At 40.5% G+C, this 15955-nt stretch overlaps 2 protein-coding genes across 2 annotated transcripts in view; both read right to left on the bottom strand.

Annotated features, from left to right (window-relative positions):
* The window catches only part of MGAM (maltase-glucoamylase), a 221947-nt gene that overhangs the window by 200011 nt on the left and 5981 nt on the right, over nucleotides 1-15955 (bottom strand). The gene's annotated exons all lie outside the window — the stretch shown is intronic.
* TAS2R3 (taste 2 receptor member 3) lies at nucleotides 24-2479 on the bottom strand. Its single transcript, XM_029233073.1, is given in 3 exon segments — nucleotides 24-190; nucleotides 193-723; nucleotides 2449-2479. Coding segments are annotated over 3 exon segments (729 nt in total).

The following is a 15955-nucleotide window of genomic DNA, read 5'->3' as shown; positions in this document are numbered from 1 at the left end:
TCCCTCCTGCGCCCGCAGATGCTCTATGGAAAAACGGGTTCCTTGGATCCAGGCTTCAGATGACCAGGCTCACACCAAAGCATCTCCATGAACATCCGCTTCAGCTTATTATTTCCCAGAATGAGAATATATGAGCAGCCAGCAGGATATAACATTGTAATTACTTCTCCAGTCATCATAATCACCTCAGTTGCTGGTAGAAATAACTGCATGTCAAAATTGAAAAGAAAAGAAAGTAAAGTAGGAAGAGAAAGAAGAAGGAAAGGATGATTTTGATGGCCCTCTTGTGGGCCTCAGTACTTGGATATCTGGAGCTCGTAAAGTTTTGCTGCATCTGCCGCATATGCCTCCCCAGGGAGAGGATGAGCAGAAAGTAGGAAGCTAGAGATACAATTAAGGGAGGGAAGTCCCACAGAGTCCCAAGAACATGGATCAGCTTATATTCATTTCTTTTCTTTCTAAAGGGTTCAGTCACATTCCCTGTTCCATCAATTCCACTGAGAACAGAATAGATCTTAAATTCATGGATCAGAGAGACGGCACTGCTACATGATAAGAGCAGGGTACTCAACAGCATCCATACAACCAACCTGGAAACTCTCCACTTGAGCCAGAGGAACGTAGGATGGGAGAAACTGGAGACTTTCAGGCAGTAGAAGACACTGAGACAGGTGGCAAGCCAAATGCTCAGATGGTTTGTAAATGTGCAGAAAATATCACTATCTGCATGATTGCAAATTATTCATCGTAGAGTTTGGCAGAGAACACCATCAATCAAGAGAATCCACAGCAGAGGGCTTCCCTGGTGGCGCAGTGGTTGAGAGTCCGCCTGCTGATGCAGGGGACGCGGGTTCGTGCCCCGGTCCGGGAAGATCCCACATGCCGCGGAGCGGCTGGGCCCGTGGGCCATGGCCGCTGAGCCTGTGCATCCGGAGCCTGTGCTCCGCAACGGGAGAGGCCGCAACAGTGAGAGGCCCGCGTAACACACAAAAAAAAGAGAATCCACAGCAGAACAATCCTGGAGAGACCCCGGTTAGTGATGATGAAGTCAGACAAAGAGGTTCTCTTGTTCTTGAACCAGCTGCTACCATTGACCAACCCATGAAACTATTCCCCGGCATTCCCAGAATGAACTGAGTGGCAGTCAGAACCAAAAACCCGCACTCAGTGAGTCTCAGCATGTCAGCTATTAGGCAGACCTGATCTTTGTTCTTTCTGTGGATGAACACTCTCTTGCTAACTTGAAATCTCTGTTAATCACCTCTACCTGCTGCTTCTCTGTACCTGTCTCTTGTCTCTGCCCAGTTTAGTCTGTTGTGGAGCACAATTTAGCAAACCCTCTCTGCTCTTTCAGGTTAGTCTGTCCTCTTCAGAGACGACATGGATTGTCACATTCCATCTATGATCTAAACTCAGAAGCTCTTTGCCAAAATGCAAATAGAGTAGTGTCCAGTGTCACACAGAGAAAGAAGAGATCTGAGTCACAAAGAAGATGCAGGATTTGGACTCAGTTTCAAAGGCAGAAGGGTTCTGAGCCACCCAGAATGGAAAGGTGTGTCACCAGAAGGGTCGCACAGAATCACTCAGAAGAGTGAGAAGTCTTACTCTTCAGGAGGGAGGACTCAGGGACATATACAAAAGGGCGAAATATCAGAATTCCACTATAAGGCACTATTACAGTCACCCTGGAGGGAGGTTTACATTCATAAAATAGAAAAGGTTCAGTGTCAATGGTCCTGGATTAGAATTAAAAAGTGTGCCTCTTAGAGTATGCCTTACATGAAGGGGCTACAAGCTCTTCCCTAGTGAGCCATAGCATCAGAAATTCTTAACTACCTGAATATTTAATGATAACAATAATGAAGTATCATATGAGCTACTCAAAGTATGGATTTTTTTCAGAGGGATGACCACTGTATTGATATGTCAGTAATAGTTCAGGCTGACAGAAAACACACACAGACACTCTGTCAACCAAAACACTGCCTTACAGATTTTGACTATAACCAATAGTAATACTTTTTATATTGTCTTACATAATATAAAACATATATATGTATGTATATATATACATGTCACAATCTAAATATTGGATTGGCCAAAAAGTTCGTTCGGGTTTTTCATAAGATGTCATGAAAAATCCAAACGAAATTTTTGGCCAACCCAATATATGTATATAATACTGGAACACAAAGGTTTCACAAAACTATATTTCCCTTTCTACATGTGTGGCATTCTGATATTTTCTATCCTATTCTATTTCTTTCAATGCTGCTTGTACATCACAAACTTGATTTTACAACCTACCAATGAGTTGTTACAAATACTGTTTGAAAACACTGATCTGAAGGGTAAAGAAAGAAATCCATGCCATCAAGATACAAAACAGAGAGTTCAGCAACACTATCTAGTAATAGACTGAGGGATACATGCCAAGGAGCCACTCACCTGAGCTAGTAAACCTCATCAGTCTTGGCATTATGTAGGGTACGCTACGGTTACAGAGCATCGTAGAGACGCTCAGGCATAAACACAGTCCTCCTTAATTACCCTCAGCTTTCTCAGGCTAACTTGACAACCTGGCCCAAATGCTTCCTTAACTCTATGCTACAGAATTAGAATAAGGCCAGTTCCCAGCTGTCCCTGGGAGTCGTCTTGTAACAGAACCTTAGACCAGTTGTAGGGCTGATCCTGCAACCTACCACCGACCCTGTTCAGTTTTTTTCTCAGGGCCTCAGATCTACAGATTCAGATTTTTGTCATTATAACACATTTTACCTCCCCTCATAAGAAGAAATACACTAATAAGATTCCTCTACCCATGTATTAGAATTATCCATGATGAAAAAGTTTAGAATATACAACATATCAGAATGCATTTCACTTACCATTTCAGTTCAATCATACTTTTTTACTACCCCTATTATTTTTACCCCTTCCAAAATTAGAACTTGTACCTTTCTTAAGTTGCTATTGAGAAATTTAGGGTTAACTGTCATTTTTCTTTCTCATGTTTTGATTTTCTCCCAGGACAGTGTGTTTCCATGTACACCACATTAGCTGGTGACCACAGTTCAATTTCCCAAATGACTTTTGTTGAATATCATCATTATCACTGCTATTATTCCATCAGGTACCAGTGATATAAATTATGAGCCCATAGTTATGACCATTCTCACCTCTTAACATAAATACTAAAACCATCATACTATAACTAATACCACAGCATTAGTAATGGCTGATTCCAATATGTATGTTGGCCATGGTCAACCAAATAACCACATATACGCCAAGTCCAATTCTACTAAGCCTGCAGTTTGTTGGAGGGATCAATACTAGAGCTGTGATATTGTGGCATCCCAGGCTGCAGACATCTAGAAAAACTACTTAGAGATCATGAACCTGCTTTCCTTCATTCTTTTTTTTTTTTTAACATCTTTATTGGAGTATAATTGCTTTACAATGGTGTGTTAGTTTCTGCTTTATAACAAAGTGAATCAGCTATACATATACATATATCCCCATATCTCCTCCCTCTTGCGTCTCCCTCCCACCCTCCCTATCCCACCCCTCTAGGTGGTCACAAAGCACGGAGCTGATCTCCCTGTGCTATGTGGCTGCTTTCCACTAGCTATCTATTTTACATTTAGTAGTGTATATATGTCCATGAGTAAAAGACCAAAGTAAGTATATAAGTGAGGGCCTTGGCAGAAAATAATTTGCATAAACTGGGTAATTCTAGAAGAGTTTTAAAAAGGGATTATTTACAAAATGATGGACAGAGTACAGGGGAGCCATAAACAGATAGTGCAGTACCTCAGGGCTAGAAACAGTGGGGCACCATACCATGATACCACTGAGAGAGAGAGAGAGAGAGAGAGAGAAATATATATATATATATAGAGAGAGAGAGAGAGGGAGACCTGTGAGGAGGGGACCTCCTGACCGTAGCTGAGATTTTTCAGTTGGGAGACCCTGAAGAGAGTGAGCTGAGAGAATACACTTCAAAACACAGATCAGCAGACTAACAAGGCATTCTGAGGTCATCTTCCACTCCTTCATTATTCTTGACACTTTCTCCACAAGGACTTAGACATCACGGTCCAGGTCTTTGCATCATTCCCGCTTCTGATACTAATCTGCATGACAATTGTGTTGATAAACGTCAGGAGTACACTCGGACTGACATCGAGACAAATCATAGATAATATCCATTTATACCAATCAAAGTTCAGTAATCTGAAGAACACAGAAGGAAGTCAGTAGAGTTGAGTGTACACAGCAGAGAGATCAGCAATATATATAAAATGATAAGTAGCATGCAGCCTTCCAAGTCCCTTAAAGTCCTGACCTGGAGAATGCACGATGGCCAGTAATAAGTCTAAGTGAGCATCTTATCAGGATCCTAAAGGCCCACCCTCAAACTATATATGCATAAATACATTCTGTATGTGGCTAACATGGACGATTTTCCATTTCCATTGCCTCCACCGTGGTCCAAGCTACCATGATCTCTCATATGAACTGCTCAATGGCCTCCTAACCCATTTCTCTACTTCTAATCTTTTCTCCCATAATACATTCTCCATACAGCCACAAGAATGATCCTGTTAAAGTGTAAATTAGATCATTCCACTCCACTACTTAAAACACTTCACTGGCTTCCCAGTGCAACTGCACAAAATATAAACTCCTCATAGTATACTGTATACTGAGAATCTCTTCTAAATATCCTTCTGCACGCAACAGAATTCAAGATAAATTTTATATCACATGGTCTGCGTTAAGGAACAGGTTTTACTGGAGTAAGAGAAAACTTCTATATCCACAACAGAAATGGAAGCATGGTTCCTCCTCACCCTCCTATGACTGCATAGAGGGACCTGGGCACTGTTAGGTTAGCAGTATACATCTGTATGCCAATGGAGATACCTCATCCTCTCTATTGGTCTCACTTCTTGTAACAAAAGCGTGAAAGCAATTTTGTCAGTAGGAAAATAAACAGTCTGCCTAATGCCAGAAAATCTGGATTTGGGAAGCCAGCTATTACAGGAGCTGTCTAGGAAGGCCACCTGACCAACACCTGGGGACCTTAGATGTTCTAGTTCCCAGTGTTAGAAGGAGAAAGTCATCAATTCTGTGGGAATTGAGCTTATGTGAAACACATAAGTGCTTCACAGAAGTGAAAGAAGTGAAAGAAAGATAAACAGGTTATCTTTTCCCAGATAACCTGTTGTCCAGGCAACCTAGATTGAACTCCTAGGGTTATTTTTGGATGACTTTCATCTTTGCAGTATAAATTTCCTATAAGGAGAGTGTTCAAATTTCCCAGTTTGTCCGGGACAATTATGGTTAGGTGGCTGTTGCTCCGAGTAATTTGTTAATAATGCACCCTTTTGGTGTTTTACTCACTGAATACCATCTGGCCCTAAGCTCAGTCCTTGGAACACAGTAGAACCTCAATAAATATATATGGAATAAATAAATTTTCCAGAAGTTTTATTTTTGCTTTTATCTCAAGTTTTAGATTCATTTTCTAATATCGTTGGATTTCAGGAAAAATAATGGAAAATAAATGAACTAGAAATTAAATCTTATTTCTGTACTGCCACTCATTCATCTAACATTTCTTGAGCATCTACTATGTGACAGGAAGTGTACCAGGTACAGGAAATCATGGACTAGAAAGCAAGAGAGACATATCTACAAAAAAATTACATAACGATGTGACCAATGCTTTAAGAGATAGATACAAAATATACATGTTTGCACAGAGAAGGGACCAAATTCTGCCTGGAATAGTCACAGGCTTGAAAGAGGAGATAACATTTGAGATATGTTTTTTAAAATAAATGGGAGTTCACCTGGCAGGCAAGGTAAAGAAATGGGAATTCCATGCACTACCGAAATAGATGATGATTTATCCACCAACATACCCACAGACTATCCAAGCAAGAAAATAATAAACATACATAATACTTAATTACAGGCTATGCACTGTTTTAAGGTAGCTAGAGTAAGTCACTTAATTTTCAACGCATGAGGCGAGTTCTATTATTGTCCCCATTTTTAAGGAGGAGGAAACTAAGGCTCAGAGATTCTCATAGAGCTAGTAATCAGTACAGCGAGGATTCTGACCCAGGCACTCTGGCTTCAGAATCCATTGCCTTAACTAAAGACCTCAAAGATCACCTATTGATGACACCTCAATAAATACAAGAAAAAAATGGGGCCTTGAGCAGTAATGTTATGTCAGAGACAAGATCTTAGATGCCCTCTCTTTTAGATCACACTGCATCATCTGTTCTGGTTCTTCATGATCCCTATAAACTCTCAAACCATGGGCTGCACCGCAAACCAACAGGTGTTTTATTGAGAACCCTCTGGGTCCCATTCTCTTCCTTTAACATTACTCCTCATTTATCTATATAACACATTTTATCAATTAGGGATCTGCTACTATGGTAAAATGGAAAAAATCCCAGAAGATAGTAACCTAGGTTTCTTGCATCCTTCCCATAGAAATGCTTTAAGCTAATTATGTGACATTGGGCAAGTGTCTTGATCCTTCTGATCCTCAGGTTGGAAATAAATAAAGAGGAGGTACCAGATAGTCAATATGAATGAATGCTTTAAGGACCTGGGTTCTGGAATCAGGCCTAGATTTGAATCTGAGTGTCACTGCTCATTAGCTATGTGACCTTAGGCAAGCTAATCTTCCTAAACTTAAATTTGCTCATTTGTGAAATAGGCATAATAATAGTACCTATTTCACAGAATTGTTAGTGATTAAATAAGATAGTGACTATAAAAATGTAAAATGCACAATTATACTCCAATAAAGATGTAAAAAGAAAAATGTAAAATGCAGGAGTGTTTTTTAAACGTTAGCTATTAACAGGGTCACTGCCCTACACATTACCCATACCTAGGATATTTTTATGAAAACTGCTATTCTTTTAATGTAATATTTAATACATATAAAAATACATGTAACATATAGGTAAATTATAAAGCAAACAAAATAAGTACCCATAATCCCACCACCCAACTTAAGTAAAACATCACCAGTGGTACCATGGCACACGTGTGCTTCTTCTCTGTCCTACCCCTTGTTCCGTCCCTCAGCTTCCTATGGTAACTCATCTTGAATTCTGTATTTATCATTCCTTTTTGAATAGTTCTATCATATAGGTATCTACCCATTAAAATACTGTATACTTGATTTTAACCTTTATAAAAATAACATGCTATAACAAATATCCTCTGCAACCAGAGGAACATTCTGTTTATAAAAGCTATTCCTGTTACAGGATAACTGTAATTCATTCACCCAGCTGTATGATAATCTACTGTGTGAGCATTTATCCATTCTCTGTGGATGAACCTTGGGGTTGTTTGCAGTTTTGTACTATTAGGTACATTATTGCTATGGACACCTTTGGACCTGTTTCTTGGGCCACATGGGTAAGGGTTTCCTATAGAGTGTACCTTAAAGGTTGAATAACTAGGTGAAATTTCAACAATATCAAAATGATTTCTCAGACAAGGCAAGTTAATCTCCCTCAAAAAGAGGTGCCAATTCACACTCCCCCCACTAGTTTCCATTGGTCGACAACATCCTCCTTCACACTTTGTTCTTTCAAATGTGTTGAAATTCGCTAGCATGGAGGTCCTGAAAGTTCATTGCAATTTCTGGTTTTCGTTTCCTGGATTAATGAGGTTGACCACTTTTTCATATATTAATGGATTATATTTCCTTCTCTGTGAAATGCCTGTGTCTTTGACCATTTTTGCACTAAGCTGTCATTTTCTTATTTCTCCATAGGTTTTCATATATTCTAGATCATATTCTTTTTGCTTTGTAGGTCTTTATATGTTCCAGATTGTATTTCAGTTATATTATTTCAAATATCTTCTTTGCCAGCTTGTGACTTGTCATTTTGCTTTCTTTATGGTGATTTTTGGTTTAAAAAAAGGTTATTTTTAACAGTTAAATTTATCACTCTTTTCTAAATTCAAGTTATTTTAAAAAAAACAAAACTCCACACCCCCAAATTATAAAGCCATTGTCCTATATTTTCTTCCCAAAAAATTGTTTTCTAAAGAAGGGGAAAAGTTCCCCCTTAATTTTTACCTCCTATTGTTTATTTAGGCCACCCCACACGACTTGCAGGATCCTAGTTCCCTGACCAGGGATCAAACCCAGGCCCCCAGCAGTGGAAACACCGAGTCCTAACCACTGGACCGCCAGGGAATTCACCTCTTCCAAAATTTTTGTTTTTCCTTTTACTCTTTAAATAACCAAGAATTGACTTTTGCATAAGGTGTAAGGTAGAGATCCAATTTCACTTTTTTCTATTGACTTATGGATGACAAATTTTCCTAGCATCATTTATTGAATAACTTATACTTTACCCAATTATCTAGAATGCCACTTTCGTCATATATACTTTCCATATATGCATGGTCTGTTTGTGGGTTCTCTATTCTACACCACTGTTCTATTTGTTTATTCCTGCATCCATAGTATACTTAATTTATCACTGTAACGTTACTCTCAAAAAAGAAAACTGTCTTGCCAACTGGCAGAGCAAGCCCCCCATCTCACTCTTCCTCTTCAGGAACATGCTGCCTGGTCTTAGATCTCTGCTCAACAATACATCTTTAGAATCAACTTGTCCAGTTGCCCCAAAACACTTTTGGGAATTTTTGATCTGTAAACATCAACTTGGGGAAGGTTGACATCTTTACCTTGTGATGCTTCCAATAAATAAAAATGGTGTACCAATGTGTTTAAGTCTTCTTTTAATGTATTTCAATAAGTTTTATGTCCTCCATAGGAACCACACACCTGGAGACATCTTTCATCTTCTGATGCTCTTGTATACGGCATCTTTTTAAAACTACATTTTCTCGGCTGTTGTTTGCGATTGACTTTGGTATACTGATCTTATTTCCAGCAACACTTAATTACTCATCCATAGATTCTTTTGTATCTTCTATGTAATCACAGCCTTGTAACTTTCTTCCTTTCCTGTCTTAAAACTTTTTCTTTCCCTTCCTAACTGTGCCCTGATACAACAGATTAGTTCCTCCAAAGAGATACCAGAGAGCTCTCATTCTCTCTCTCTGCCAACACTCACAAATAAGAGGTCATGTGAGCACACAGTGAGATGGTGGTCACCTATAAGCCAGGAACACAGGGCTCACAAGAAACCATGCTGGTACCCTGACCTTGGGGCTTCTAGCCTCCAGAATAGTGAGAAAATAAATGCCTCTTGTTTACATCTCCTAGCCTATGGTATTTTGTTATAGCAGCCCCAACTAAGACATCCAATGATGCAAATAAAAACTATGTTATACTTAGGATCCGGTTATTTTCCTGTGGGAAATCTCCTCACTCCAGATTATCTAGTCTGCTATACTGCCAGGAGAAGCATAAGGGCAGTACTTCTGTTCTTAAGTGTTCCTTTATTTAACAGGGGGCTGTTAACTAAGGGTCCTCATTAGGGACTTCAAGCAAAATTAAACAATATTTATTTGATGAGTGTGTGCTCATATTCATGCTTTTTAAGGCTAGTTGCTAAGGTTTTGTGTGTCTTTGTTCCAATCCCCTCCTCAAATTTAGAATGAGACATAAGTTAAAAGCCCAAAGGACTGTGGGAGCAGAGGTGAGATTTTACTTCTACTTACAGTGGAAGTCGTCCAAGAGAAAGGCAAGAGTAATGAGTTGATCACGTATATGGAGATAAAGGTAAGAATGTGTAAATTTGTAAGGATTAGGTTTAACTGCAAAGCACAAATCAGTGGCTTAAACAAGGTAGAGATTTATTTGTGTCTCCAAAAGAAGTCCAGAAGTAGACTGTCCAGGACTGGTATGGTGGTTCCATGGTCATCACAGATCCCAACTTCTTCTGTCTTCCATCCTGAAGATAGTATCATGCTCCAAGACCACTAGTGGAGATTCAGCCACAGAGTCCACATTTCAGACAAGAAAAAGCCAAATGAGGGTTTAGAGAAGCACAAAGGATGAGCCTCCCAACAGAGTTAGTTCACTGAAGGAACTTCCCTGGAAACACCATCAAATAACTTCTGCTTATAGCCCCTTAGCAATCCTTAACTGCAACGGAGAATAGAAATACAATATTTTAGCTGTTCACACTGTCATCCCCAATAAAATATGGGTTCTGTAAATGTAGGAGTAATAGATATTGGGTATCATATTAACGTTTTTTGTTTTTTGTTTTTTAATGACGTTTCTCATTTTCTGTATTTTACGATGCTTTGACATCTTGGGGCCTGGCAGACCCTGGGAGGGCCTTTCCCCACTCCACCCCCAAATGATAGCTGATTCCTAGAAATAGTAAAGGACTTGCCCACGAGCATGCCTCTGATATGCACACCAAGCAACCCTGCGTTCATAGCCCTCATTAGCCTTTCATCAGGCTCCTGAAGTCCAGGACACTACTCCTCTGCCTGAAATCACCCCAGGGCAAAAAGGTACCTGACAACTAGGGACCACCCCTATTACCCACTGCCTGCTGAAATGTATTCAAACTGTCCAATCCTAAACTTGCTCAGCGCTCCTATCCTGTCTCACCCATTCTTTCCCCATGAAAACAACAATAAAAGCTCTGACCCATGCTTTTCCCTCGCTCCTTCTGCCTCCTGACCTACCCTGGTACCTCTCCCTGTGGTCCTGGCATGGTGTTTTGCACGCCCTCCTCTTGAGAACTGTTAAATAATAAACTCTTCGTTCAAAGGCAGTTGTCTCTGTGTCTGTCATCATACCATTCCCGATTAGAACAAATCCCATGTACATCGTAAAACAGGTAGGCAACTGGAAATCCTTCCCACAATATGGTTTTCCACAACAGGAAGCTGGAATCCTGGCATCATCCGAAAGTCATCTCACAAAAATCTGCTTACAATGTGTCTGGCAGAAGAAAAATAAAGTCACTCTTGCCTCAGCATCTCTTCTGAGTGCCAGACTCGTTAACCTTCACCCTCCCAAATATAAGCTAGAAAGTCTACAGTTAAACTATTTTCAAAACTAAACTCATTATCTTCGCTCTTCTCAAATCTGCTGCCACATCCATGTTCCTTAGTCTCTAATAAAATGTCATCATCTACACAGCTGCCCAAGCAGAAGTTTCAAAAGTATCTTCTGGAGTCCCACGAAGTGGCCTCTGGGATGCTTTCAGGTACCCGGGTAGACCCACGCAGTCCACCAGGGGGGTCACTAGAGGCCACAGAGCTCTAAATTGCGGCCGGACAGCGTGACCAGGAGTAAGTGTAACACACACCGGACACCAAGACTGAGGACGGATGGGAGGGGAGTGTATGATATTCCCTTGATGACTTTTTATATTGACATGTTGGGATATTCTGTATACATTGGGTTAAGTAAAAGTATTAAAATTTAGAAAAAAAAATTATCTTCTGATTGCCTTTTCTCTTACCACCAACACCTGTTCTGTCACCACTAGATGCTGCACAGGAGCTACGCGTCCTCGGTTGTCTCCAACCCAGAGCCTAGCACAGGACCTGGCACGTAGTTGGTACGCGACGAATGAGTCGATGTGAATCCTAAACATCCCTCGTGTCACCTCTCATCCCCACTTTACTAACCTTTCCAGGCTTATTCAGTAGCTTCCTAACTACCGCCAGGCTTTGCTCCTTCTAATCCTTCAACTGTCTTCACAGTTCTTTCCAAAGCACAATTCTGATAAGATGTCGCTGTTTTAAAACCTTCTATGGATCCCCATTGCCAAAGTCCTCTGCAAGCTTTCAACGCCCTTTACAATCTAGCCTCAAATACCTTTCGTGTTTTATCTTCGAATGCTTCGTATACTTTTAAGTTTCTGGACCTTCGTTCGTGCCGTTTCCTCTGCTGAAAACTAACCTAACTATTGTCTTCTGCGCCCCACTGGACTCTGTTTCTACCGTAACTAGAGTGTCTCTCCCATCGTATCACACTTGCCTACACAACTCCTGCTTTTACCTCCCCCATCCAACCCGCACCACCCTACACTGCGAGTCCCTTCAGTGCAGGAGTCCTGTTATATTCACCGCTACATCCACGCTGTACGGCTGCATGGCATATAGCAGGTGCCCACACGGCCTCTGAGTGTAAAAAAGATGCCCAGGTTAATAGTAAACAGCCATAGAAGATTAACAACAAACCAAAGAAAAACAATGACCTAAGTGGAATACGTGCTCAGTAATCCATGGACATTAATAACTCAACAAAAAAAGGTCGAGTACAATAAACTGAAATTAAAATGCTCTCCTAAGTATCTCCTGAGACTTGGTGAGATGGGCATGGTGACTGAGAGATACACCTTGTTTAAAATAACTGCAACAACAGGGATAATAGCCAGCATGTATTGAGCACTTGATTCAGTTACTATGTGCTAAGTAAGTTACATGTATTACTTACTGTGTTCTTCACAGTAGGCCTATAAAAGTTCGATTACTATTATCCCTGTTTTATTCACAGGAAAACAAAACAACAAAAATCAAAGGCATGGAAAGTTAAGAAACTCACCAGAGTTCACCCAGCTGCTCTGAGTAAAGCAAAAATTCAAATGCAGGCTTTCTGACTGCACAGCCTTAAGTGAACTATTATGACAGACCACCTTTTTCCCAAATGACTGGTACAGCAGAAAAACTAAAAAACGTCAAGATGTACACTTATTTGGACAAATAGGACCCTAAGGTCCAAAGCATGGCAGAGAGCTAATGGATGAAGGGTCAAGAGAGAAAAAGAAAAATTTCAATATTGTGGATGCATGACTCTTGACAGCCGAAAAAGCTACACATCATCCTATCACAGACTGTGGGACTAGCACAGGGGCCAAGTATAGTAGTTTTGAGAGGGGACTTCAATGCTGTTGGTGCCTACCAAAAGTCTCACTCTCTAAAAAGTGAGTCTGACAAATTCTTGAACAATCTTCCTGACAATTTCAATGCTCAGTAGGAAGGAAACCACTGTAGGCAACAATAAAAGGAGCAGACACTCTGAACTTATTTTAACCAGTAAAGAGACACTGCTTGATAAAAAGGAAGCAAGAAGAATATGTAAAGATAACCTGGTAGAGAAATTAAGTGTGACTTATCTTCCTGTGGGATCATCGGACTGAAAATGAGAAAGGATAAAGAGGCAGAGGTATTTCTCCCTCACTCGTAATTCTCCCCCCCAACAAAAACCTAGTATGTACTGAACTCCTGGTGTGATCCAGATGCACCTTGCATAGGGCGCTGGTCACAAGTCAGCAGTGGGGTTCTGGTTATGCAGGGCCAACGTGAGTGGGAAAGCAGCAGGAAGGAGACCGTAAGGCAGAAAGCAAAATGCAAACTTCACGTACCCAAGTTCAAACCCCAGGTGTGCCTCTTATAGGCTGTGTGACTTTGACGTCTCTCAACCTCTCCATTTCAAGTTTCCTCACCTGTAAAACGGGGATAATACTACCTTCTTCTCAGGGTAACAGTTAAATGAGACAATGATAAAAAGCACTTAACTCAGGGCCTTGCGTGCAGGTGGTAAGCACACAATAAATGTCAGCCGTTAATATGATTATTGTTACCTTGTAAGATATTTCTCTGTAGCGCATTAACCTTGGGATCATCTCTCATTTTCTACAATGATCTGCTTGCCGTTACTCCCACCAAATCTTCAGGGCACATAATGCAAGCCCTGACAGCAAAATAAGTAAAGTGATCCTGCCCTCATTTTCATGTTGATGTTTCAGGGCAATCCAACTGAACAACACACATTTACAAAGCCCTAAAATGTCACTGTGCTCGGCCGAGCTGGACAAGGGCAAAAGGGTAGTCTGAGTAAAAGACAACACTGCCTTCAAGAATTACACGATATCTTTCGGGAACAATGAGAAACTACCACTAATTTCCCCTAAATGAGCTGCAAAGGTTAGACTGAAACGCAGTTGGCAATGACAAGTAATCCCCAGAACAGCCACAGAACCGTGTCTTTGGTGTTTTCAGATGTCTTTGGACAGATCAATCTGTCCGATTTTCAAGAAATGGATGACTCTCTGAGAACTGCACCTCGCAGCAAATAGTGGATCTTATCTGGGCTGGTCTTTAAAGTCAGCCATTCTGGGTTGTGTACGTTTATTAAGAGAATACAAGAAAAAAAAAAAAAGAAGTGTTTAAGCATGAGATGTTACGATACAGATAATGCGGGAAAAACTGCATGAAAGAATATCTTGTTCACCTCTAGCACATGAAGTGGTACTAGCTTAACATGAATGAGGAGAGCAAGCCTGGCTTGGAAATAATGGAAAGATTTTTTTCCCCAAAAATGTAAAGAGCTTTATTTACTTCTTCTTATAAAGATAATACATACTCAATGCTAAAAAAAAAAAAAAAAAAAAATTACAAAATTGTAAAAAATAAGGAAAATCATAATCTTCTCAGAGATCATCAGAGCATTTTGATTTTTCTCCTTCCAGACTCTTCTAAGTATATATTTATATCAATTACTTTTTTTCAAATACGGGAATAACACCACACATGCTGTTTGATACTTTTGCTCCCACACTTCCATGTATCATACGTATCTTTCTACCTAACCCAGAATCCCAAAATCAAAGTCACAGGGCAGTTTTCTGCAGGTACATTCCCTGACACCGTAAGAACATGAAAAAAGGAAATGCAGGACACAAAACTTGGACTAGAAGACCCCTACGGTCTGTTACTGCTATCAGATTCCACAGGTCTACTCCGAGACTAGGCTCGGAACAGTAGAAAGTTTCTCAGGAGACGGGGCTGCCTGCGGGGGGAGGGCAGAGTTTATGCTCCCACAGCCTGCCTGGTTGTGGACCCCGGGTCTGCAGTATCACACGTACGCTGAGGCCTCTGCACTGAACACCTGACTCTGAAAGCCCTGCTGCCCAGCCTCAGAGCCTCTCAAGCAATCTCCAGTGGGAGTCTGCAGAAGAGCCCCTCGGCTCGCGGGGATCCTGGAGGACACACTCTTCTTCTGCCCCTGCACCCTGGACTCAGAATCGCTTGGGGTTGGTAATTAAGCAGTTTTGTTCACCATGTCACTTTCCCAAAGCACAGAGTCATCACTCAGTTTAAACAGGAATACTAATCCACATTAACTTCTCACAACTTTGAAGGAGCATAAAAGTACCTTTGCTGAGGAAAAAAATTAAAAGTTGCCCAAAAGACAAATCTTACCTACTTTACAATTTTGCTTAAGGAATGTGGCGTAAAGGAGTGAAGACTACATCACCAGTTTTAATGTGGAACTCAAGAGAGCAGACTTAATGTGCTGACTAATGGTGCCAGCTACAGGAAAAAAAGAAAAAGATGGTTGAAAAAAAATAATTAAAATTTTAAAATAAATAAAGATAGCTGATATGAGGAAACAGTAATTAATTTTCTACTGTTCCTGGGCGAAAGAAAGGATAAAGCTAAGGAACTCCATTTTTCCTTAAACAAGCTGTGAGTACAAAATGCTGCTGATGTGTGCAGAAAATACCTTAAAACAAAAAGTCAAGAGTCCATAAAATAACGTGTGAATTCTGAACCTGTTAAAGTCCAGCAGGGTCTAAGCTACAGTTAGCACCACACTCTCTCAGGCAGAGGGGAGAGGACATGTAGAAGTAAAAGATGCATTAAAAAACTGAGTTTGTTTTATGTAATCTTTACTAGTAAATTACTAGTACTCTGTCAGAATCTTACAATAAAGGTAACTGTGCATACACAATTGTACACAGTATGTACAAAAAGAGACCATGTAGAAAAATAAGAGGAAAATGTCATACCTGGGGCGCTAACCTAGAGAGGCAGGGACTCCCCTGAGAGTCTGTATGAGACTAAAAGGACAGAGAATGGGGTTTAGAAAGATAGAAAATAGTGAAACCAGAGCCTATGTCATCACCTGGAGATGGACTACTTCATCCCTAGTTATACTTTA

The sequence above is a fragment of the Monodon monoceros genome, unplaced genomic scaffold, assembly GCF_005190385.1.
Source record: "Monodon monoceros isolate NGI ecotype Baffin Bay Population unplaced genomic scaffold, NGI_Narwhal_1 Super_Scaffold_2, whole genome shotgun sequence".
Lineage (NCBI taxonomy): Eukaryota > Metazoa > Chordata > Mammalia > Artiodactyla > Monodontidae > Monodon > Monodon monoceros.
Note: the sequence above shows the minus strand (reverse complement) of the source record. Positions and strands in the feature narration are given on the sequence as shown.